The sequence below is a fragment of the Amaranthus tricolor genome, chromosome 5 (assembly GCF_026212465.1).
Source record: "Amaranthus tricolor cultivar Red isolate AtriRed21 chromosome 5, ASM2621246v1, whole genome shotgun sequence".
Lineage (NCBI taxonomy): Eukaryota > Viridiplantae > Streptophyta > Magnoliopsida > Caryophyllales > Amaranthaceae > Amaranthus > Amaranthus tricolor.
The window spans coordinates 7912663-7940483 of NC_080051.1; the positions used below are offsets into that span (position 1 = coordinate 7912663).

Genomic DNA, 27821 nt, shown 5'->3' on the forward strand with positions numbered 1-27821 from the left:
TATAAAAATGAATTCCCTATAATACATAAGATACCTTGCATATTATTTATTGCAATGCACTTATTTTTGCTTATTACTTAATTGTCGTGCATATACTATCCATACTTGTATAGTTGCGGTAAGTTTTTATACTCGATTTTTTTAAAGTTGACCGATTTCCATCGGCTGTTCCCATATTTCGGGAGCAGATGCTGCAGGTAACTTTACATGAAGTTATTAAGAAGCTATAGTTTTGTCTGTGTGATGTTAGTATATATGTAGTTTATATTACGGGTATGTAAAAACGATAATTATGTATTAAAGAAAGATGTAATACGTAAAATTATATTTTAATGATTTAAGTTTTCTTTGTTTTTATTGAAAATTCTGTTTTGTCTTATTTGTTTTTCGCAATAATCACGGTACGATAGACTTCCGCTTAGCATTATTTACTATATTTTATAATAAACCTACATTAGAAAAGAACGATCCGTTACAAACCTACTCATCAATCATACCTTCAACAACCTTAAACAAACATATTTGCTCGACCATTGGCTCTTTGGAGGACTTGGACAAAGCAAAGACAACCTTCTCTTGGGTTACCCGAATAGCAATGTTTTTAGATTCACAATCGATAAGGGCACCCAAAGTCTTCAGAGCATCTCTCACTCTTAATCAAATAAAACCAAAAAAATAGCACAAAACCATCTTAAGCCATCCTAAGGATCACTGGAAGTACAAAAGGCCTTCTAGCCTTCACTTTTTTAGCCCACGTGTCTTGAATGATGGCAATTACTTGCCCAGGAAAATTGACCACTTTGCTCTCAAGTTTCTTTTTGTTCCGCAAGAGAGTCTTTAAATATTTGGCATATTGAGGCATTTGTTCCATGGCCTTCAAGAATGGTATTTTTATTTCTAGCTTCTTCATATTCTTAAGGAACTTCATAAAATTCTCTTATAGTTATTTTTCCACCGCTTTGTAAGCGAAGGGTAGTGGTGAGGTATGTTGAAGCTTGAGTTTCCATGTTATTGTTCTCTTCAACCTCTTTTCTTCATCTAACTTCTTCTTTTCTCTTCCTTCTTCTATTTTATCCTCCTTCTCACCAACTTCTTCATTGTTCTTCTCATTCTCATCATTAACCTCTTCTCTTCTCCCCCCAAGATCCTCTACCAGCTCGTATCCTTTAAAGATCCTTCCCCCAAATCACACTTAGGAGCCACAACAAGAGTAAATTATGAAGTTTCCGATCTTAGGAAGATATTTTAAGAAAGAAATGTGTTCTGTATGAAGATACATTAGGATACAACAACTAAAGTCAACACATACAAAGCTTCATACTTGTTTTAAGAAAATTCATTTTGATATGTATTTTGTTTTAGTCTTCTTAAGTTAGTTTTTGCATTTTTTCTTTGAGTTAGGTAAATTATGACATGAAAACTTTAAACAGTATAGCATTAAGCTTGAGAGTTAAGTGATAAAAGTGTGTGCCTCGTTTATACTTTACAAATTATTATGAGGTATATAATAATAAGAGTGCAACTGTTTTAAGAGTTACTCTTTTTAATTAGTTACTCGGTGATTTTGTAGGTAATAATGGATATATGCTGCTATGTGCTTGTGATTGAATTGTTTTTTTTATCTTCAGTTTTCACCATAATTGTTATCCAACAGTCATGACAGTACTCCTATAGTCCTATATAATAATAATAATAATAATAATAATAATAATAATAATAATGGGGAAGTGAACAGAAGAGAAGAGGTGTGGCTCACTGCTGACATCAAATTTCCAAAGGATTGTTTGGTGCCAAACTTAACAAGCGGAGACTCGACAATAAAATTAGCCGCAACCGGCATAGTTTCAATCTTTGGGATCACAACAGAAATCACTAAATTTAATGTACATGTTATTAAACTAGAACTAAATTTATTGGTGTCAATGTGTAACACCCTAGAATTTTCAACCCCTTAACGAAACTAAAACCGTAAAGGACGGGAAGAAATTCGGGTGTTACATAAAAGAAAAGGAAAAGAATTTAGATAAACATTAAATATTAACTTTAAAAAGGTGAGTGGAAATTTTGGCAGCATCTGCCTTAAAACTCTGCGCCTTTGTAGAAAAACAAAAGTTAATTTAGAAACTAATAAAGTAAAGGCACCAACGGCCTATCAAAGCTATGTCACGGCGAAATGATTCGTTGTCGACTTCTCAAATCAACATGCCAAGCATGGATCGAGGTTCCAGTGTCGACGTTTGCGTTTTAAAAAGACTTAACTCCTTAAAACCATACAGAGTTATAAATTACGCAGCGAAAATACAAATATACGAGGGAGGACACAAGGCCTCATAACAAAACATATACAACCAAGGTTTACAAAAGATAACAAGAGCTACAAAATCGAAAGATAGCGGTATGACACAGGTTATGCTTCGCCCTCATTACTCTCCCCCAATGCAATGCAATGCAAAAGAAGCTCCAATACCTGCTACGCCTGTCTACGATCCTTCTGCTGCTCGACATTAGACCAAAGGTCAATGTGTCATAGCAGGACAATCATAGAAAGTCATCAACAATCAAACATAAACACAAACACGTACACGTCAGTAACTAGCATCAAATATAATAAGGCCAGCTACTAGATTGCATTATATCATAAAACACATAAGATGATTTCATAAAACGCAAGCACAGATAGTAATAGTTTATCGGCCACTTATACTTCTTAATTTCATTACGTGCTTTCCAACCCGAACCATGTGTTCTTGGGTAGAATGCAGGTCTTCACGCTCCTTTTTTCAAACATAAACTCTTGCAAAACACGTATAGTTCAACTCGACCAAGGCATTAACATAATACCTAACACATGACCTTATAGAGCTTGTCTATCTTAAGGTAAGTGTGATCATAGTCTGTAATACCCTTGAGGTAACTTAACTTAGGCACCTTTCTCACTAGCATAAACTATTCTATCAATAAGTAGATGTTCTATCAATGAGTAAATATTCTATCAAAGAGTAAACGTTCTATCAACGCGTAAGCTTTCTACCAAAGAATGAACCTTCTATCATTAAATAACTTTCGATCAATGAATAAACTTTCTATCACTGAATAGTTTTCTATCAGTGGATCTTTTCTCTACTTCCTGGCATAGTGACACGGCCAAGGGCGTTATCGGCCACCCGGCGCCCATGGCAAAGTATGAGCTCATGCCCCCTCCAGCTGACCCTCTCTGGTCCTACCTTCGGGAAAAACTAACACATTGGGGTACTAAACCAGTGAAGAGGCCACCATATTGGGGTTTGCAAGGGCTGCATGGTAACAGTCCACTGGAACGAACTGGTTGTTCACATTGCCCCAGCCCAGGGGCCCTACTATTACGCGCTTGATACCCAGCTATGGGGGGCACATAGTTAAAGTTATTTTTGACGGCTCTGAGTGTACACATCTAGTTCTAGAGTGTCGAAGTAAAAAGAAGCCGCTGGAGGCGATCATCGGACTACAGGATATGTCTAATGTGCTTTACGATGTTCTACCTGCCACTTCCCTTAGCCGGCTACCATACATTATGCACCAGCACATTGACTGTGCTTTGATATCGGCCTTCGTGGAGAGGTGGCAGCCGGATACGAACACCTTCCACATGCCCTAGGGGGAGATGACGATTATGTTGCACGACGTGCAACGCATATTGGGCATAGTTATTGAAGGTTCACTACCGGAGGAACCTGCTGAGGGGGAGTGGAAGCTCGCTATTCTTGGTCTGTTTGGGGTGCCCATGTCCGAGCTGCGACGGAAAGGGATATTCACCAGCAGTTGCATCAACGTTGGTGAAGTTATGCACTTGTGCCATTGGTCCCAAGCTATGGAGACCTAGTTGACAACCAATTACATGGCTATTATCGGCTCTACACTGCTGGCGGATAAGACCAGAACCGGCATGCGACCTCAGATCGCTTGGGGTGCGGTGACGCTGGCGTACATGTATCGGCAACTGGGAATTGCGTCTAGGGCTGGTTGCAAGACCATTTTTGGTTGCCTCACATTGCTTCAGACATGGATTTACGAGTACTTTCTAGCCTTCCGCCCCCATCCTCGTCAAGTAGATGTGCCTAATAAGACTAGGGCAGAGATGTGGTCCACGCCCAAGCCAGGTCGTGAGATCAACAGGCTGAGGGACTACAGGAGTATATTGGACTCCCTGACGGAAACTCAGGTATTGTACATCACATCACACTTTATTATACATGTTATTTTAATTTTAGATTATTTTTTATGTTAATTTCGCTTATATGCAGGTGGAATGGACTTCGTACATGACTTCTCCAAGGGCGTTCCTAAATGAGCACCCACGCACCGCCTACATCGGGGGTATCACTTGCTTTGATATCGTCGAGGTGTATTTGCCGGAGAGGACAGTGCGATAGCTGGGCTTTATGCAGGCTATTCCCCCCCTCCCTCTCCTATGAGACCCACTCACGCTCTACGATCGGCTCACAGTACCTATTCCGTGACCTTTGCTTCTCTGCCTATTTACACGGAGGCATGGAGTAGGTTCCCCTTTTGTGGCTGCATTGGTGATCAGGCACTTCGTCGGGCATCTATTCCATCAGAGGCTGATCATAGTTACGTTGACTGGTTCAGAGTGTCTTCCCACCCATATGTCCTCCGGCGAAGGACTGATTGCCGGTTTTGGTCTAGCTGAAAGCAGAGTGGAATACTTTAGTTTTTCAATTTATTTGTTTTCTATTATGTTTTTGTGTTATTTAGATGTTGTTTAATATTTTGTTCACACCCTATTTTTGCTTTTTTTTTTTTCGTTTCTAAATGAATGGCCGAGTCGAGTCGCTTCATTGCTGAGATTGCCTCCTGTTGCAGAAATGAGCCCCCAGGAAAGATAGGCTGTTGATCTATACGTTGATGATGTTAGAGATTTATTTGCCGAATGACAAACATTTAAGGGGCATGGCCCTTCATAGACTGTTTGATTTTGTAATTTAAAACTAATTTACATCAATGCTTTTATTTATTTAATTTAATGCTTTTTACATTATAATTAAATTAATTTACATCAATGTTTTTATTAATTTACATCAATTCTATACATATTGAATTCTATCCACATATTGAATCCCATCTACTTATAAAGTTAAACTAAATATTGATGTACACAATAGTAACACTATGGACTATCTACAAATTGAATTCTATCTACATGTGTAATTAAACTAAATAATGATGTACACAATAGTTACACTATGATCTATCTAAATTTACAACATCTTTAGCGGTGTTATTACCTTGTGGTGGTCGTGGCCCGTATAGTCTATTCAAAGCAAAATCCTGCTACGAAAATGTGTTTCTATATGCCTAGAAGAATTGTCAACTGCTTCTCTCCATGATTGCCGGATTGGCGGCAGTGGAGATGAATCATCGTTCATTAATAGTTGAACAAATGATTTCTATTCACCCAAAATATATATATATATATAACTTTTTACACTATGCACACCCGCTGCTTTCCTTAACGGAAGAATTAAACATTTATAGTATGGATTACCGTCAGTAGAACCATAATAAGCAATGCCAATGTTAAGAAACGTTGCTCCAAAGTACAATGCCAACGGTGCATCCAACCAGTGTATAAACAGAGCAAGTCCATTGCTATGCGAACCAATACTAAATATAGCGTTGTCTAACGCCTCTGTCGATAGATACACACGTAGGTAGTGCTCTCTGTTCATTTGGATTTCCATATACATTGCACGTCTTAAAAGAGGCCATGCCTTCTCGCCTCCTAACTCAATGACGACAATAGCTCTAAATCCACAATTACCATCACCCACAACATCAATCCAATCAAACAAGTAAGGAGGGAGAATATGCGGGATGTGATTCGGCCATGGAAACAGTGAGAAATCACGACCTGCTGGACCATCTGCAATTATTAAAAATAAAGTTAGTAACATTAAGCTGTAATAAACGTATGTGAATAACGGAAAGGAAAGTCATGTACCAGATATGTTAAAACTAAACTTAATTCCAACTGAAGATTGCGTTTCTCGACTACTAGATCTCCTGCGGGATGAAGATCTAGACCCTCGACCACGAGAAGATGATCTGCTATATTCAAATGCGCTTTTATTTCTTCTAAGGGTTTTGCTTGTGGTTGGTCTTCCCTTTCTAGGTGGACATGCGTAAGGCTCAGGTATATCGACTCCATTAGGGTGTAATTCATCTTCAAGCACCTGAGACAAGGGTTGTACAACTGCGGGATCAGCTTTTAAGACTTCATCAATTAACGATTGAAAGTACTCTTTGTCGTCGACGTTTGCGTGCCGTACACCTTCGTTGGTGTCAGCTCCTACCTCTATGTACGTCAGAGTTCTCCAGAATGGATGAATGTCATCCAAATACAAAGAATCGTGTGAACTGATTGATAGATAGAAACAAAAAGCACACGGCAATCTATGGGTGTGTTGAAGTGCACAACTACATTTGTCAAATAGATAATCACCCAAATCAAACATACGGTTATGCTCAAGCCGCAACTATTCCAAGGCAAAAATAGATACATGGCTATATAAAGGTCTAAAGAATGATGTCGCAACGACCTTTAAATAGAATTGATGGATTTCTGTAATGCTTGTCGGATCCTGGCTTGCTGATTTGTTATCTGTGCATATGCCCTTTTAAAAAGGCTATTAAATGAGCTATTACCGCTGCCAAGATAATACTTGAAAAACGTATGTTGGCTTTCAACTCTGCTGGTAGTCTGGTTACCCATGTGTAAACAGTCATTCGTCCATGCAAGCACAAATTTCTCTTTAAGTGGAATCCATGTTCCAGCCAAATATCGAACAACCTTTCTGTTCCTAACCGACCATGTAGTCACAATCGATTGCCATATGTCTTCAAATTCGGCGAGTGTAGAATTGTCAACCAAGGGGCTCCATCTAATTTTCCTGAATACCTGCCCTTGATGATTTCTTTTCCCACCACACAACTTGTCTACCATGTTCTCAACGTCGTTGGCAATATGCCATACGCATAACAAATGTCGCACATCTACATTAAACACAACATTGAACGCAATTAAGACATATTCAATAAATAGAACGACAATAATTAATCAACAAAACCGTTTTACCTGGGAAGACATCACGAATAGCTGCAGATAAACCCTCATCTCGATCAGTTACAATGACGCTAGGAGTCTGAGCTGTGCCAAAAATATCTCTCAATTCCTGTTACACCTACGAATATGACACAGCCTCCTTGTCTCGCATCAAACAAAACGCAACCAAGAAGTTGTGGTTGGTTGGCGTCATTCCGATTACATCACATAGGGGCCACTTTTGTTTGTTTTTTTTGTACGTTGTATCTATCAACACAACATACGGCCACGTACGTATCATCTGGATGGAGGTAGGATCTATAACTAATAAATTGCTCAATTCCCCTTCACTATTCAAGTCTATCCAAACCATGTAATTATGCTTTGTGGCCATATAAAAACAGTGTTGAAAGGGATTCCTACCCTCCATCTCTTCTCTCCTTATTGATTGCCTACCATTATATATTTGATTCATACTAGTAAAAAAACCAGAAAATTTTTCTCTAATTGAAGTCATGATAAAAGGCAGGTTGCATGCCGGTTGCACTAAGCTCTCGTATTTGCTGCCGAATATCTACATTCAACCTATTTGCCCTTACATGACCATTTCTGTACACTAAGAATTGGTGGTTATGTCTACCTTTTTCCCCAGGACACACCCTCACCGTCCAAGGTCTTTCTCCTGGTTTACGACTATTTGCTACAATCATAAATTTACACCGACATGTTGTACTTTTAGAACCAGGTCGGGCATCATTATCTAGGTTATGCAAATCACCCCTAATATTACCATAGCGGTGACATCTTAAATACAAAATAACTCTAGAACGTCCTTCTTTTTTTTTTATAAGAAGCACGTCTAAATTGAAAACCAATTCCTATTGCTATCTCATCAGCCCAACTATGTAATTCATCTATGGAATCAAATTCCCTATCCGTAACAAATCTACTAAAGTAATCTACATTGTCCCCTAAGTATTCAAAGTCCTGCAAATTTAAAATATGAAATAAACCATACATTAGGTTAATAAAACATTGTACAAACAAACATTAATAATGAAAATATTCAATATTAAATAAAAAATAATTTACTTTAATAATTAAATTTCAACTACATTAAAATATAAATAAAATAAAATAATTCTAATAATAATAAAATACATAATAAAATTAAATAATAACATAATAATAATAATAATAATAATAATAATAATAATAATAATAATAATAATAATAATAATAATAATGTAAATTATAAATTATTTAAATTAATAATAATAATAATAATAATAATACTAATAATAATAATAATAATAATAATAATAATAATAATAATAATAATAATAATAATAATAATAATAATAATAATAATAATAATAACAACAACAACAACAACAATAACAATAATAATAATAATAATAAGAAGAAGAAAACAATAATATTAATAATATAAATTATAAATTGTTTAAATTAATAATAATAATAATAATAATAATAATAATAATAATAATAATAATAATAACAAAAACAATAATGACAATAATAATAATAATAATAATAATAATAATAATAATAGAAATAATAATAATAATAAAAATTAATAATAATAATAATAATAATAATAATAATAATAATAATAATAATAATAATAATAATAATAATAATAATAATAATAATAATAATAATAATAACAACAACAACAACAACAATAACAATAATAATAATAATAATAAGAAGAAGAAAACAATAATATTAATAATATAAATTATAAATTGTTTAAATTAATAATAATAATAATAATAATAATAATAATAATAATAATAATAATAATAATAATAATAATAACAAAAACAATAATGACAATAATAATAATAATAATAATAATAATAATAATAATAATAATAATAATAATAATAATAATAAAAATTAATAATAATAATAATAATAATAATAATAATAATTATTATTATTATTATTATTATTATTATAATAACAGTAACTATAAAAATAATAATAATATAATTTACTAAATAAATAAAAAATTATTTATATAATTTAGATAATAATAATGTAAAATAATCAAAAATAAAAAAAAATAAATAAATTGGGTCGTGTGCGACTGGACTACGGATGAGTCGTACAAAACGTGGACTCATCCGTGGTTCATTCGCACATTTTTCGAGACTTCAGTTTTTTTTTTTAAAAAAAACTACCCATTCGAATCGATTAAAGTACGTACCAAATCGGATTCCCAGTCGCTTTCGTTAGCCATTGTAAATCGATTCCAACTTTTAGCTTGTTTAAACTCAAAAAACGTTTTTAGAGAGATATTACCGTGTTTGAGTTCGTCTATTATGCAGGGGCGCTACTGGAAATTCAATATATATAGGGTCGACTTTTGATTTAATGTTTTTAAAGTGATAATAGTGTTATTAAGTGAGATTTAAGTGTGTTAAACAAATTTAAAGTCCAAAAACATTTTCATCATTTCATAAGGCAGGGATGACGATAAAATAAAAAGGGATTGTGATGAATAATAATGCCCTTTTACCTATCCCACCTTTTTATTCTTTAGCAAACATTACCCCATTAATATATATTGAACCCAACTAAAAAATAATTGGACTCCTTCCTCCAAGTGGGAAGAAATAACCCAACAAGTACAAAATAAAATTTGATAATAGAAGATGGAAAGTTGTCATGATAAAATTTAAAATCCATAGGATAATAAACTCAAATTAATTACCATCACAAATGTGAGCTAATGTAGGACGTTTAAATTAAAGGGCGGGAGAGGAGTACTTTTAATATAATAATAACCCTATTTGAAATTTGTAATGACCCTTGCATTGCTAACGGAATATAAAGTGGGATGTTTTATATATTATTTGGAACTATGAAAGCAAATACGTAAAAGCAAAACGATACACATTAATAATAATAATAATAATAATAATAATAATATTTTGCCATCTTTTTCAATTGTGTCGCCATCATTTATATATTGAAATTCCAACATTGCCCTTAATGAAATTTCATATCTTTATCTCTCTATTTCTTTATTAAAAAAACTCTTTGAACTAAAATCAATATCCAAACACTATGACAAATGAAAATTATCACCAAAATGATTCAGTAAGCATCAATAACGATTGTTCATTTCAAAAAAATGCTTATTTTGAAATTTGATACATGATCACTCTTTTGGCTATAACATTTGATAGGAAAATCACATAATTTCGGTATTAGAATCTAGACTTCAAGATCTTTCTAATGATATATATTATATGTCTTTCCGATAAAAAGTTATGTCCAAAAGATTGAACATATATCAAATTTCAGCACAAACAAACTTTAAATGATCGTCAATTCTTGCTCGGCTATCGGAATCAGGCATATAATATATCATTGGAAAAATCTTGAAGTTAGGTTCTAATGCCGCACACATTGTAGTAATGTGATTTTTCTATCAAAAGTTTTGGCCGAAAGAGTGACCATGCATTAAATTTCAGCACCAAACGTTTGGCTAAGTTTATTTTCGAATTTAAAAAATTGTTTTCTTTTTTAAAATTAATATTTTGTATTTAGGTAATAATAATAGTTGATTTTATAATTAAAAATAGATTTAAGGGCATTTTAGTAATTTCATTAAAAAGGTGGTGGTGACACACTGAAAAGGGTGGCGACTTTTAAGGACCCGGTAAAAATAATGGTAACAAAATTAGCATTTTTCCCTTGAACTTTAAAAAATTCCAAAACTGCCACTGGACTTAAAACTTAATTAACAAAAGTAAATCACACTTAATAACACTATTAACACTTTAATCCCGAAGATTTTTCTATATATATTGACGCGTTCATGTACGAATTCAAACACGGTACTATCTCTCTAAAAATTCTTTAAAAACGTTCTTTTGTTTTAAACAAGCTGTTACTTGTAATTGATTAACGATGGTTAACGAAAGCGACTATGAATCGGATCCGGTACGTAAATTTTTCGATTTAAATCGGTGCAAATTTAAAAAAAAAAATTAATCGCACAAAAGTGGGCGACTGAACCATGGTTCAGTCGCCCAATTTTGTGCAATTACTATATTTTTTTTATTTACGTTTTTTTTTTGTTATTATTAATTCTATTATTCTTATGATTATTACTATTATTATTAGAGAAAATTATAATAACCTATTCTATATCCCTCTTTGCAAAAAACTACCTAATCTAAAATTTTTTGCAAAAAACTACCTTATATGATACATTTCTTTGCAAAAGATTACCTTATAACGGTTTTTAGCATTTGACCGTTAAAATTAACCGTTGACTATCACGTGATAGTCACGTGATCTTAAAAAATAAAAAAAATTTAAAAATAATAATAATAAAAAAACAATAATAATAATAATAATAATAATAATAATAATAATAATAATAATAATAATAATAATAATAATAAAAGTAATAAAAATAAAAATCATGATAATAAAAATAATAAAAATAATAAAAAAAATAATAATAATAAAAATAAAATAAAAATAATAAAAATAATAAAAAATAATAAAAATAAAAATAAAAATAAAAATAAAAATAAAAAATAAAAAATAATAATAATAATAAAAATTATTATTATTAATATTATTAATAAAAATTTTATAAAATAATAATAATAATAATAATAATAATAATAATAATAATAATAATCATAATAATAATAATAATAATAATCCAAAAAAAATAAAAATAAAAATAGAAATAAAAATAAAAAAAATTAATAATAATAAAAATAAAAAAAAATTAAAAAAATAATAATAATAATAATAATTTAAAATATTAATAATAATAATAATAATAATAATAATAATAATAATAATAATAATAATAATAATAATAATATTAATAAAAACAATAATAAAAATAGAAATTAAAATAAAAATAAAAATAATAATAAAAATAAAAATAAAAAAAAACTTAAAATAATAATAATAATAATAATAATAATAATAATAATAATAATAATAATAATAATAATAATAATAATAATAAGAATAATAATAATAATAATAATAATAATAATAATAATAATAATAATAATAATAATAATAATAATAATAATAATAACAATAATAATAATAATAATAATAACAATAATAATAATAATAATAATAATAATAATAATTATAATCATAATAATAATAATAATAATAATAATAATAATAATAATAATAATAATAATAATAATAATAATAATAATAATAATAATAATAATAATAATAGTAATAATAATAATTAAAACTAATAATAATAATAATAATAATAATAATAATAATAATAATAATAATAATAATAATAATAATAATAATAATAATAATAATAATAATAATAATAATAATAAAAATAAAAATAAAACTAAAAATAAAAACAATAATAATAATAATAATAATAATAATAATAATAATAATAATATTAATAATAATAATAATAATAATAATAACAATAATAATAATAATAATAATAATAATTTATAAAAAAAAGTTTGAAAAAAAATTAATTTTTTTAATTTTTATATTTTTATTATTATTATTATTTATTTTTTATTATTTTTACTTTTTATTTTTATTATTATTATTATTATTATTATTATTATTAATATTATTATTATTATTATTATTATTATTATTATTATTATTATTATTTTTATTTTTATTATTATTATTATTATTATTATTATTATTATTATTATTATTATTATTATTATTATTATTATTATTATTATTATTATTATTATTATTATTATTATTATTATTATTTATTTTTTAATTTTTTAATTTTTTAAGGTCACGTGACTATCACGTGATAGTCAACGGTTAATTTTAATGGTCAAATACTAAAAACTGTTATAAGATAGTCTTTTGTAAAGAAATGTATTATATAAGGTAGTTTTTTGCAAAAAATATTAGATAAGGTAGTTTTTTTGCAAAGAGTGGTATAGAATAGGTAGTTTATTATAATTTTCTCTTATTATTATTATTATTATTATTATTATTATTATTATTATTATTATTATTATTATTATTATTATTATTATTATTATTAATGTTATTGTTATTATTATTATTATTAATAATATTTTTTTATTCTTTTTTTTATTTAAGTTATTATTTTATTATTATTATTATTATTAATTTTATTATTCTTATTATTATTATTATTATTATTATTATTATTATTATTATTATTATTATTATTATTATTATTATTATTATTATTATTATTATTTTTATTTTTATTATTATTATTATTATTAATTTTTTTTAGTATTACTATTTTTATTATTTTTTGTTATTATTATTTATATTTTCATTATTATTGTAATTCATTTGTATTATTTTGTATTTAACATTTGCAGGAGTTTGAAAACTTCGGAGACAACGTAGATTACTCCGGTATATTTGCTACGGATAGGGAATTTATTAACAATTAGTTTTCAATTTACACGTGCTTCTTATAAAAAAAAGAAGGACGTTCTAGAGTTAGTGTGTATTTAAGATGCCACCGCTATGGTAATATTAGGGGTGATTTACATAATCTAGATAATACCGCCCGACCTGGTTCTAAAAGTAGAAGTTGCGTGTGTAAATTTTTGATTGTAGCAAGTAGTCGTAAACCAGAAGAAAGACCTTGGACGGTAAGGGTGTGTCCTGGTGAAAATGGAAGACATATCCACCCGTTCTTAGTGTACAGAGATGGTCATGTAAGGGCAAATAGGATCAATGCAGATATTCGGGAGCACATACGATAGCTTAGTGCAACCGGAATGCAATCGACCTTTTATTATGAATTCTATTAGAGATAATTTTCCTGGTTTTTATGCTAGTATGAATCAGTTATATAATATTAGGAAATTAATAAGGAGAGAAGAGATGTTGGGTAGGACTCCCCTTCAACACTGTCTTTATATGGCCAAAGAACTTAATTACGTGGTCTGGATAAACCTGGATAGCGAAGGGGAATTGAGCAGACTATTAGTTTTAAATCCTACCTCTATCCAAATGATACGTACGTGGCCGTATGTTGTGCTGATAGATACAACGTACAAAACGAACAAACAAAAGTGACCACTATGTGAAGTGATCGGAATGACGCCAACCAATCACAACTTCTCGGTTGCATTCTGTTTGATGCGAGATGAGGCAGCGGTGTCGTATTCTTGGGTGTTGCAGGGATTGAGAGATATTTTTGGCACAGCTCAGACTCTTAGCGTCATTGTAACCGATCGAGACGAAGGTTTATCTGCAGCTATTCGTGACGTCTTCCCAGGTAAAAAGGTTTTGTTGATTAATTATTGTCGTACTATCTATTGAATATGTCTTAATTACGTTCAATGTTGTGTTTAATGTAGTTGTGCAGTATTTTTTATGCATTTGGCATATTGCAAACGACGTGGAGAACATGTGGACAAGTTGTGTGGTGGGAAAAAAAATCAACAAGGGCAAATATTCAGGAAAGGTAGATGGAACCCCTTGGTTGAAAGTTCTACAATGGGCGAATTTGAAGAGAGATGGCAAGCGATCGTGAATACGTGGTCGGTTAGGAACAAAAAGGTTGTTCGGTATTTGGCTGGAACATGGATTCCACTTAGAGAAAAATTTGTGCGTGCGTGGACAAATGATGTTTTGCACATGGGTAACCAGACTACCAGCAGAGTTGAAAGCTAGCACCTGTCTTTCAAGTATTACCTTGGTAGCGGTAATAGCTCTTTCGATACCCTGTTTAAAAGGGCACACGCACAGATGACAAATCAACAAGCCAGGATCCGACAAGTGCTACAGGAATCCATGAATTTTGTAGCAAGGTCGTTGCGACATAATTTCTTTAGACCTTTATATCGCCACGTATCTATCTATACCTTGGAGCAGGTGCGGCTTAAATATAATTGTATGTTAGAATTGGGTGATTTTGTATTAAACAAATGCGGTTGTTTACTTCAACAAACCCATGGATTGCGTGTGCTTGTTATTTATATATATCTATCGGTAAACATGGTGCTTTGTATGTGGATGACATTCACTCATTCTGGAGTACTTTAAGGTACACAAAGGTAGAAGATGAAACCAGCGAAGGAGTACGATACGCGAACGCTGATGATAAAGAGTACTTTCAATCTCTGGTCAATGAAGTTCTAAAATCTAATCCCGTAGTTGTACGCCAAATGTCTCAGGTACTTGAGTATGAACTACACCCTGATGGAGCCGAAATACCTGAGACTTACGCAAGTCCACCAAGAAAGGGAAGACTAAGCACAAGCAAAACCATGAAAAGAAATAAACGTGCATTTGAATACAACAGATCATCTTCTCGGAGTCGGGGGTCTAGATCTTCCTCCCGGGGGAGATCCAATGGCAGATCCAGTGGTCGAGAAACGCAATCTTCAGTTGGAATTAAGTTTACTTTCAACTTATCCGGTACATGACTTTCCATTCCGTTGTTTACATCACTTTGTTACAGCTTATATTAACCTTATTTTCAATAATTGCAGATGATGCAGGAGGTCGTGATTTTTCAGATTTTCTATGGCCTAATCACATCCCATTCATTATTCCTCCTTACTTGTTTGACTGGATTGATGTGTTAGGTGATGGTAACTGTGGATGCAGAGCTATTGCCGTCACAGAGTTGGGAGGCGAGGAGGCATGGCCTCTTTTAAGACGTGCTATGTGTATGGAAATGCAAATGAACAGAGCGCAATACCTAAGTTTGTATTTGTCCCAGGAATCGTTAAACGATGCTATATTCAGAATAGGGTCACATGGCGATGGACCTGCTCCTTATATTCACTGGATGGATGCACCGATGGCATTGTACTCTGCAGCCACATTTCTTAACATTGGCATTGCTTATTATGGTTCAGCTAACGCTGACCCGATGTACAACTGTTTAGTTCTTCCGTTAAGGAAAGCACCGGGCGTGCAAAGTGTGAATAAAGTTATACATATATGTTGGGTGAATGGAAATCATTTTGTTCAACTTTTAATGAACGATGATTCATCCCCACTCCCGCCCATCTATCAACGTTGGAGAGAAGCAGTTGACAATTTTACCAGACATATTGAAACACATTTCACTATTAGGATTATGCTGTAGAATAATCTACGCGGGCCATGACCACCACCACGTAATAACATCGCTGACGATGATGTAAATTTAGATAGTCCATAGTCTTACGTGTTGTATAAATCATTATTCAATTGTATTATAGAAATTATACACGAGATTCAATTTGTAGATAGTCCATAGTTATACTACTGTATATAGTGGTTGCGTTAGAAAATGTAGATGACATTCATTGTGTATAGTAACGATGTCAATTAATAAAAGCATTGACGTGAACATGAATTAAATGTGATGTAAATAGCGTTGATGATAAATAAATAAAATCATTAATGTAAAATAGTTTAAGTACAGACTATGAAGGGCCATGCCCCTTAAATGCTTGCCATTCGGCAAATAAATCTTTACAATCATTAAGATATAATTCTAAGGCATGTCATTCTTGGGGGTTTATATTCGCGAGAGGAGGTAGTCTCGCCAATGGAGCGAATCGACTGGGCCATTCATTGAGAAACTGAAAAAAACAAAAGGAAAAATGGAGTTAACAACATATAAAACAATATCCAAATAACCCAAAGACATAACATAAAACAAATAAATTTTAAAAACTCACGTATTCAGCTCTACTTTGAGAAAGACCAGGACCGGCAGTCGGCCCTTCATCGGGGGCTACGAAGGGGTGCGAGCATACTCTAAACCAGTCAACGTAACTAGGTTCAGCCTCCGATGGGACAGATGACCGATGAATTGCCTGCTCACAAATGCGGGCACTAAAGGGGAACCTACTCCATGCCTCCAAGAAGGCATCCGAAGAAGCAAATGTCACGGAGTAGGTACCGTGTGCCGGTCGCAAAGCCTTCGCTGGTCTCATAGGAGCGGGGGGAATAGCCTGCACAAACCCGACCTGTCGCACTGTCCGCTCTGGCATGTACACCTTGATGATATCAAAGCAAGTGATACCCCCGATGAAGGTGGTGCGTGGGTGCTCATTGAGTAGAGCAACGCCCTAGGAGCTGAAATGTAAGGAGTCCATTCCACCTGCATACAGACCAAGTTAACCAATAAAAATAATGTAAACTTAAAAACATAGCTTATATTAAAGTGTGATGTGATGTACAATACCTGCGTATTCGTCATGCAGTCTAGTATGCTACGACACTCCCTCAGCCTCTCCACCTCACGACATGGTAGAGCCGACGTTCACGGCAAGTATCGGGTGAGGTCGCATGCCGGTTCTGGTCTTATCCGCCAGCAAGGTAGAGCCGACGATAACCATGTAGTAGGCTGTCGTCTGCGTATCCATGGCCTGGGACCTATGACATAGCTGCATCAGTTCAGAAACGTTCACGCAGCCGCAGGTGAATGCACCTCTACGTCGAATCTCAGACATAGGCTCCCCGAACAAATTGGTGATACCGACCTGCCACTCCGCCTCAGAAGGCTCAGCCGGCAGAGAACCTTCAATAGCAATGCCCAGTATGCGTTGCACGTCGTGCAACATAATCGTCATTTCGCCCCATGGCATGTGGAAGGTGTTCGTATCCGGCTGCCACCTCTCCACGAACGCCGATATCAAAGCACATTCGATGTGCTGGTGCATAATGTACGGTAGTCGGCCGAGGGAAGTGGCAGCTAGAACATCGTACAGCGCATCGGACATATCCCTCAGTCCGATGATGGCCTCCAACGGCCTCTTCCTACTACGGTATTCCAAAAGCGGAGGTGTACGCTCGGAGCCGTCGAAAATAAGTTTAGCTATGTGCCCGCCATAGCTAGGATCAGTCGCGTATCTGTCGGCCCCCCGGGCTGGGCCAATGTGACTAACCAGTTCGTGCTAGCGGACTGTGGGCGCCTGCTCTCCCGTGGCGGTTCGTTTTCGACGAAACTACGTCCTGCCCACTCAGATGTGGCTGAAGAACTAGGGCCGCCACGTGCAAATCTCCGTCGCGCCCCCGGACAATAGTCCAGTTCACTGGGCGAAAGTCAAGAGCTTCGTATTCAACATCATCAGCATCATTATCATCGTCACTAGAAACCCCCCAACTACTCTGAATGCTACTAGCCTGGTCCTCAACAGGGGTTCGCACTAGGTCCAGTGCACTCGACCTTTGGGCAATACTGTGTCTGGCAGCCTCTTCCTGCCTAGCCCTCCTAGCAGAACCCGTTACCCCCCTCTCATGCGGGTCCCCTCTTGAGTAAGGTAGGCCTAAAACTATTACCTCTCAACAAGGTCTAAAAAAACTCGTTCCTTTTCCTTGATTACCAGCCATTTACTTCAATTTTTAATCATTTAAGTAAATATTAATAATAAATGAACATAATCAAACGTTATGTTAAATTAACCACATGAAAAAAATCAATAATTAATTAGCAACAACAAAATATAACTAATCATTATCAACAAATACAATGTTACAACATATTTATTATTACGATTATTAATAATGTTATTATAGTTAATTTTCTAAATTCACAATAATCATAATACTAATAACAATATTAACAAAAAACAAAACATTAATAATAATCATAACAATAATAACACAAACAATAATAATAATCATAACACTAATAACAAAACCAATAATTACAGTTAAAATTAAAGGAAAATTTAATAACATTACCAATAACAACAACAACAACATCACCAACAATAATAATAAAAATAATATTCAAAAGAATATAAAAAATTTATTAATGTTATTAATAAAAATAATAATTATGACAAACATATTTAAAATAATAAATTAATAATCAAAACAAAAAAAAATTTATAACAAAAATAATAACAATCACAACAATAATAACAATAACAATAAAATTAATAATAATAACAGTAAATAATAATAATATAATTAAAAACAATAATAATTATTCTAAAACAAACGAAAAAAAAATTATGAATTGCATAGATATGGGCGATTGGACCCCGGTTCAATCGCCAGGTTCAATCGCGGTTTTTTTGGGAATTGAACCGGGGTCCAATCGCCCAGATCTGTGCGATTTAATTTTTTTAAAAATTAATTAAATTCAAAAAAAGAAAAAAGAAAAAAACATCACCAATAACAATAATAAAAACAGTATTCAAAATTATATAAAAAAGTTAATAATAATAATAATTATTATAACAAACATATTTAAAATAATAAATTAATAATCAAAACAAAAATAAAAATTTTTAAATAAAAATAATAACAATCACCACAATAATAACAATAATAATAATAATAATAATAATAATAATAATAATAATAATAACAGTAATAATAATAATAATAACAATAATAATATAATTAAAAATAATAACAATTATTCAAAAATAAACGGAAAAAAAAATTATTTTGAATCGCCCTGATCTGGGCGATTGGACCCCGGTTCAATCACCAAAAAAACGCGAGTGAACCGGGGTCCGATCGCCCAGATCTGGGCGATTCACTCCAGCTTTTTTTAAAAAAAAAAAAATTTAAGTAATTACATTTAAAAAAATAATTACCTCGATTAATTTTATGCAGATTCAACTTAGTTTTTGCTCTAAAAATTTGCTTTTGTAAGTTTGTTTTAAATGTGGTGAGAAAATTTTTTGTGCGATTGTGGTATATATATAGAAAATTTTAAGTTCAGTGGTAAAAATGTAATTTGTTTGAAAATTCAAAAGCAAATTCGTAATTTTTTCAGAGGGTGGCGATAAAATGAAAATAATGACGATTTTTAGAACTGAGAATTAAAACGTGGGATCATATCAGTGATTCAGTGAATGTCATGATAGAGACACATGGTAGTTTAATTTTGTGGCCCATTTGATTGTAATTAAGTGAAAATTAGATTAGATTAATGTTATGCATGGATGATTACCAGCCAAGTCTATAATCAAATCAGATGAGTGGTTTTACTTTTCACCACGTGGTAAAAAGTATCCAAATGGTTCACAAAGTAAGAGGGAAACAGTGATTGGTTATTGGAAGGCAACTCGTAAGGTGCGTGCTGTCAAATCTGTCTCAAATGTCATTGGTACTAAACGGAATTTGGTATTCCATATCGGTTGTGCACCTAAAGGGGAGAGGACCCACTGGAATCTGGATTATGCATGAGTATTGTATAGTCGGAAACAATCAGGTAAATATTGCTTGGTAGTCAAATGTCTCATTACATTTTATTAGAATATGAGGAAGTATTAATTGAAATAAAGAGAAATTTGCAAAGAAACATCTTTTAAAATCTCTTTTTTGTAAAGAAACACCTTTTATAATTTTTTTTGTAAAAAAACACTTTTTAAGAGACTTTTAAAAAAAATACACCTTAAATCAGTTTTCGGTGACTTTTGTCAGCTTTCCGGCGTTGACTATGCCATTTGTCAACTTTCCGGCGTTGACTTTTGGGCTCAAATGGCATAGTCAACGCCGAAAAGTTGACAAAAGTCACCGGGAACTGATTTAAGGTGTTTTTTCTTAAAAAAAAGTCCCTTAAAGGGTGTTTTTTTACAAAAAAAAATTATAAAAGGTGTTTTTTTACAAAAAAAGGGTTTTAAAAGGCATTTCTTTGCAAATTTCCCTGAAATAAATGATAATTAGCCTATACAAATTTAAAAATAGGATGCGCTAGTGATATGCCGCCTTAAGAAGAAATGACACAGCTTTGGCATGGATGGTTCACATGGGCGAGAGACTGTGATTGTGACGCAATCATCGGATCCTTCAATGTTGATGTCTACAGAATGTTCTGTGAAAAATTCGAGTAGCAGTCATGGTTCTTATTCTGTTGAACAAATTGATACTGCTTCCAAGGACAAAGATGAGATCTTACTACAACCATAGTCTACAAAACATGCATTTGTGAGTCTCATGAATAAACCTGATCATTTTAACAATAATTAATTGATATCTTGTGAATAAATGGCAGAATGTTGCTAATGAATTTGAAGATGAGCTATTTGTAGAGATATTGAAGGATAATATTGTTGAATTCGATGAAATTGGTGTAACAAACACCATCGTGAATGGGAATGAGCTTATAAATATCATGCCTTATTTCTTCAACAATACGCATTATGAGTTTGCTGCTCATCGAGTTTATACGTCTCAAGGTACGGCAAATAGAAGAGTTAGGCTGCGGAAACCAAGGCGAATCAGTCATCATCGTCCTCGAAAGGAGGACTTAAAGGAAGGCTTTGGTGAGAATATGGTATGCAGTTTAAAGTTGAAGCCATTTTCTAAAGATTCTAATAATAATTATCATAAAAGGTGAGGATGGATTAGCCTACCTGAAAATTGTTCTCCTTTTTATTTAGTGTTGATAGCTATGGCTTTGGTCATTTTTACCATGGCATATGGAACTGCTCCGACATCATATACTCTTAGCTGAATTTGTACACCATCTATGAGGTGGTAGACGGAGGAAATGTCACCATAAGTAACAACACTTCCTATATGATTATTGGGGTACGATTGATAGTGTTTTGTTTCTTTAAATATATGTTTTCATTATATTTTCCATGAATTCTACACAGTTCGTATATTTTAAGTACTTCTAGTTTTTTGTAACGACATGGAAGCACGTGGTTGTTGATTCTAAGCGGCTCAACAGAATCGAACTAAATAAAATCAGGGATCAAAACAAATTTCTAAAGATGAAATCGGAAAAAATTAAAGAAAATGTCTTTTGCTAAACAACTTTGGTAGTAAATGTTGTTTTCTATAATGAAAACCAAAAGATTATGGGCATTTGCTCGGGTGCTCAATCAAATCAGTTGATAGGGCAAGAGCAGTAGATCACATCACCTATTATTTTAACTTTTTTGGACTTTACGTAATTCAATAGAATTAAAAGAAAATTAAAAACTTAAATAACTACTAAACATAAAAGAAAATAAAAAGATAATTAAACTAAGAGCATAGAATTAAAAGCTATATTAAGACAATTAGGTTTTCAAGATGACAAAAATGCAAAGGCTAGGTCTTTCCACCAAAATAGCTTTTACTAATTTTAACATGAGGACATAAACATAGGTTATGAAGAAGAATGCATCTTAGTTTAATGTTCTCTTATTGCATAAATACCTATTCTCAAAAAGCTAAAAACATTTCAAAACATGGCGTGCATGTTAAACAATCTAAACCACAACACATACCTATTCTCATGGAGATGATATGATTCTTTAAGCATAGATAATCAAAGAAAATCATCTCTCACTCTTAATCAAATAAAACCACAAAAATAGCACAAAACCATCTTAAACCACCAATCGTATATCTTAGCTAAAGATAAATCTGAGCAATCTAACGATATACGTGGTGATAATCAATAGCTTAAGCCAAAATGAAACACACTACCTTATATCTTAGCTTAAGCCAAAAAGACCCCTATTCTACCGCTGTCATCTTCAAAACACCACTATCAGCCTGGATATTATATTTTCCTAACTGGAACGAGGTCAAGGTGCCTGCAGTGAAGCCTTTTAATGGATCCGATGATCCCGCTGAACATATCACATCTTATCGCGCCCAAATGGCAGTAAGTACAACATGCGAGCCCATGTTATGCAAGTTTTTTCCTACTACCCTTTCGGGATTAGCCCTCAGCTAGTACACGACCCCTACCACTAGGAAGTTGTCTCTCTTGAGTCTCTTTTCGTTAATCACTTTGTTGCTTCTAAGAGACAAAGGAAATCCAACCTCCACTTGATGTCTGTGATCCAAAAGGAAGAAGAATCAGTCACTTCATACACACAGAGATTTCACGAAGAAGTCTTAAGCATACCCTGAGCCACTGACGCTGCCACAGTCCCATCCTTAATAAATGGTGTCAGAACTCCGAAGTTCAAATGGAAACTCTTGGAGCATGACATTTCCACTTATGCCGAAGCTATGGATGTAGTTTAGAGATTCATTCGGGCATCAAAGATTTGTACGCCCTTAGATTCTAAGAAGAAGAAAGACAAGTCAGCAAAATCACAAGAACAAACGCCTAACCGGCGTCATTCGGACTCTTATGGTGGGGAAAGGTTCTGCTCGCCGATGGGACCACCCTAGGATGAAAGCAGAAGGCAGGCACAGGCCTACCCCACGTATGAGGAAAGGGATAGTGAAGAATACTAGTTCAATAGAAGCCAGAAGGATATATTTTACTCGGTGAGGGACTAATTGTCAATCCCCCCTAGGGTGTCCACCTCACAAAACAGAAGGAATATGGATTTATGGTGCGAGTATCACAAAGAGCACAGCCACACTTTGTCTCAATACCGTGAATTGAAGAAAGTGTTGGGCCGATGAAGGTAAGCTGGACAGATACTTAAAGCGTGATAACAGCCGGCCCCGAGGTCGTCGAGATGATAATCGTTAGAGGAACGTGAGGCGCTCGAATGGGAATGAACAACAATCCCAGGCACTTGAAGGAATAATTGACATGATATCTGGGGGATATTCGGAATACTACCCAGCACGCAGTCGATCAAGGATAGTGTTCAAATTCTAAACACTATGACCACGGAAGAAAAACGAACCGTTGATGGACCTAAAATGATATTTGGAGAAGTTAGCCAACCAATTCAACATCCCCATTTTGACCCAATCGTGCTTACAATCAAAGTCGCCTCATGAATGTGAGGAGGGTCTTAGTGGATACTGGTAGTACTGCAACTTGATAACAATGGACTGTTTGAAACAACTCAAATACGGCCCCGAACACTTAGAGAAGCTTGAACGATCCCTGGTCGGATTTGGAGGGTGTAACACCCCTTAAATTCCGACCCCTTATACGAAACCAAAACCGTAAAGGATAGGAGGAAATTCGGGTGCTACATAAAATAAAAGGAAAAAATTAATGAAAATGTTAAATATCAACTTTAAAAAGGTGAGTGGGAATATCGGCAGCATCTCTTCTAAAAATCGAACATGTGTTAAAGCAATTACAACAACAAAAACATTAAACATAATCTAAGGAATCATTGCCTTTAAAATCTCACATGCCTAGCATGGATCGTGGTTCCAGTGTCGACGCTTGCATTTTAAAATGACTTAACTCCTTAAAACCATACAGAGTTATAAACTACGCAGTGGAAATACAAAAATACAAGGGAGGACACAAGGTTTAATAACAAAACATATACAACCAAAGTTTACAAAAGATAACAAGAGCAACAAAATCGAAAGATAGCGGTATGACATAGGTTATGCTTCGCCCTCATCACTCTCCCCCAATGCAATGCAATGCAAAAGAAGATCCAATACCTGCTATGCTTGTCTATGATCCTCCCGCTACTCGACATTAGACCAAAGACCAATGTGTCATGGCAGGACAATCATAGAAGGTCATCAACAATCAAACATAAACACGTACATTATGTTATACAACAACATAGGATGATTTCATTAGACACAAGCACATATAGTAACCGTTTATCATCCACACATCTTCACCTCATTACGTCCTTTCCAACCCGGACCACGTGTTCTTGGGTAGAATGCAGGTCTTCACGCTCCTCTTTTCAAAACATAAACTCTTGCAAAACACGCACAATATCAACTCAACCAAGGCATTAACAGAATACCTAACACATGACCTTATAGAGCTTGTCTATCTTAAGGTAAGTGTGTGATCATAGTCTGTAATATCCTTGAGGTAACTTAACTAAGGCACACTTCTCACTAGCATAAACTATTCTATCAATGAGTAGATATTCAATCAATGAGTAAACGTTCTATCAATGTGTAAGCTATCTGTCAAAGAATGAACCTGCTATCATTAAATAACTTTCGATCAATAAATAAACTTTCTATCAGAGGATCTTTCCTTTACTTCCTGGCATAGTGACGCGGCCAAGGGCTTTATCGGCCATCCGGCGCCTACCTTCGAGAAAAACTAATACACTGGGGTACTAAACCAGTGAAGAGGCCACCATATTGGGGTTTGCAAGGCCCGCATGGTAACACCTCAGTCAAGGGGTGGTATCGGCCATACGACGCGTAATGACAAAAACATACTTATACCCCCCTTACGGTGATCCTGTCGGATCTCACCTAGGGGACTACTAAATCAACCGAAATAGTTTCGACACAATGCATATTATCATAATAAACAATAATGTCTTAAAGAAAATTGTATATAAGGGTTCGTTACTGCGTGTACGTACCTGTAAGCATCACCGCCGGACCAAAAGAGCCCAATAATCAGACAAAACGAGGTTTTACATCCCTCTTATGAATTGGGAACCTATACAAGTTAGGAATAGAACTAATAAGTTCCCTTAACTACTTTGTCATACCAACTAAATGCCTAAGTAACCACTACCACCCATTCAACATGAGTTTTCGATTATTCTAGCACGCACACAACTCATTTAATACAAGTCAAAATCATTAACTCAACACAACATAAGTCTTTTCACCGATTTAAAAGTAAAAGCATATGTGAATCGTTACTTTTCATCAACTAATTTTTGAGTATATCGGTTCGCGTTACCCAAAAATAACTTATCACAACTAAGCCTTACAAATTTAATATAAGACTTATATAACGATAAGGCAAATCTCAGAATTATCGAATTGCGATATCATTTGTTACATTCTTCAAAGCTAGAAAGAATTATATTCAAAACAACACGACAAGTAACTTTAGCAACCATCGACGATAAGTTGACATTGTGCTCTTGGCTTACTAAAATTATGCATTATGACTTTAATAGCAACCAAAATAAGAGTACTTGTAATTCGCAACAATCAAACTACACAATTAGCAACTATTATTCCCAATTTAACAACTACACCACTTCTATATTCACTCTAATCATAACCATTACCAACTAAATCTGTCACAATGATTTAACCAAACTATGTCTTAAAACAACTTGTAAGGTAATCCAATCAATCAACATGCCACCAAAATATAGCATAGAACAAGATTGGGACTTTATGTCCTTTAATAGTAATACCGTAAGTGCACGGCGTAGCGTAGTACGTCGGCAAGTACGGGTCGAATCCACAAGGAGTGGGAATTAAGTTAATAGTTTCTCAATCGATTAGTGTGTTCGAAAACGTATAATATGATGTTTGGAGATAAAATTAAAAACGAGCAATAAAAAAAACAAAGAAACTTAATGAAAACAAATTAATAAAGTAAATAAGGATACAATGAACTAAAAGCAAGGATAAAATGATAAAAAAAAAACAATAAGAGGCATAGACTAGGCTTTCTCACCAAAGTAGTGTTTACTAAACATTAACCTAAGGTCATGGATATTTTATTAAGGAGAAGAACGTATCATAAGTACTAATGTTCTCTCTCGAGCAACAAAAGCTTCTTAACCATACTCAACTACCTATTCTCATGGAGCTAATACATGATTTAAGACATGAAGCACACATTCAACATTTCCAATCAAAGCATCTACCTATTCTCATGGAGATGTCTTAACTTTTAAGCATAGATTATCGTTAAAAATCGACTCTCGCCCTCAATTCAACGACACTACAACATGATAGCAAAATCCATCTTAAACCATAAACAACACAACCAAACCAAAGGTAAAGAAAGCAATTCAAACTACATTCATGGTGATAATGCCTAGCCTAAGCCAAAACAAACTACTCACTCATACTCATAATGAAATTATAGAATGCGGCAAGTCAAGAATCGTGAATGAAAAAATTAAGCTAGAGTATCCTAAAGAGATGGAATCAATATAAGTTGAAAAACTACAAGCATGAATATATGAAACTAAAGCAAACAATAAACAGGATTAAGCGACATGAATTGAAAACAATATAGCAAGGATAGAAGTTACTCTTTTGAGCTTAATCTAAGGATGAACAAAATGAATTGATGATTCAAAGTAATACCTTCCAAAAGCTTCAATAATAGTACATCAATGGTTGAAGAATCCCAAGTTGCAAAACATTACAATAAAGGATAAAGTAAAGATTGTATTTGGAAAATGAAAATACTAGATTGAATTGAAATAGAAATTATGCTAACACTAATTCTTAATTGAAATGAAAGCAAGACTATGAAGAATACATAAATTACTCAAGATGAAAGGTTGAAAACTGAGATGCAAGCTCCTTCTTCCTCTTCTCTATTTATAGGCTTCAAAAACAAGTGGGGGTGGTGGTTTCATGATTGCTCCACCACCCCTAGGTTATAGGAAGGGGGGTGCCACCCCTAGTGGATAGGGTAGGGTGGCTGGCAATCTTGGCAGCAGCAATTAGAAGCAACAAATATAATTGGACCTCGAATGATGCTTTAAAAAGATCGCACATGTTGCTGCCGCCCATTTCGCTCGACCCGAGCGAATCCCGCTCGAGCAGTCGAGCCACCTTCAGGTTTAACATCAGAGACTTCAAGAATGGGACAGAATGTAAAAATCAACTCCGCTCGACTCGAGCCATTGTGCTCGACCAGTCGAGCAGATGTACTATGCTCCTGAATTAAATCCTGCTGATGATCAGAAGCTTCTGGAAATGTGAATGCACTTCGCTCGATCCGAGCCATCTTGCTCGACTGGTCAAGCGGATCTATTTTGGCTTGTTCTTGTGGCTTAGCTCATGATGTTTCGCTTCTTTGAATCCTCGGTGTCTAGGTGAGCAATGTATGCAACTAGAGGGGCTAGTTTGTGCTCGGTGTATATGA

At 33.5% G+C, this 27821-nt stretch overlaps 1 protein-coding gene and 1 pseudogene across 1 annotated transcript; both read left to right on the forward strand.

Annotated features, from left to right (window-relative positions):
* LOC130812723 (protein MAIN-LIKE 1-like) lies at positions 1 to 5533 on the forward strand. Its single transcript, XM_057678298.1, has 2 exons — positions 1 to 4198; positions 4281 to 5533. Exons 1-2 carry the CDS (start codon positions 3875 to 3877, stop codon positions 4407 to 4409), a joined length of 453 nt encoding a protein of 150 aa, XP_057534281.1. The 5' UTR covers positions 1 to 3874; the 3' UTR covers positions 4410 to 5533.
* Positions 5534 to 20050: 14517 nt separating this feature from the next.
* LOC130813369 (NAC domain-containing protein 60-like) lies at positions 20051 to 21443 on the forward strand (annotated as a pseudogene).
* The last annotated feature ends 6378 nt before the right edge of the window (positions 21444 to 27821 follow it).

Coding starts and splice junctions, on each gene's coding strand:
- LOC130812723 (XM_057678298.1), top strand. CDS start 3,875: ATGGCTATTATCGGCTCTACACTGCTGGCGGATAAGACCAGAACCGGC. Junction 4,199..4,280: donor ACTCCCTGACGGAAACTCAG/GTATTGTACATC, acceptor GCTTATATGCAG/GTGGAATGGACTTCGTACAT.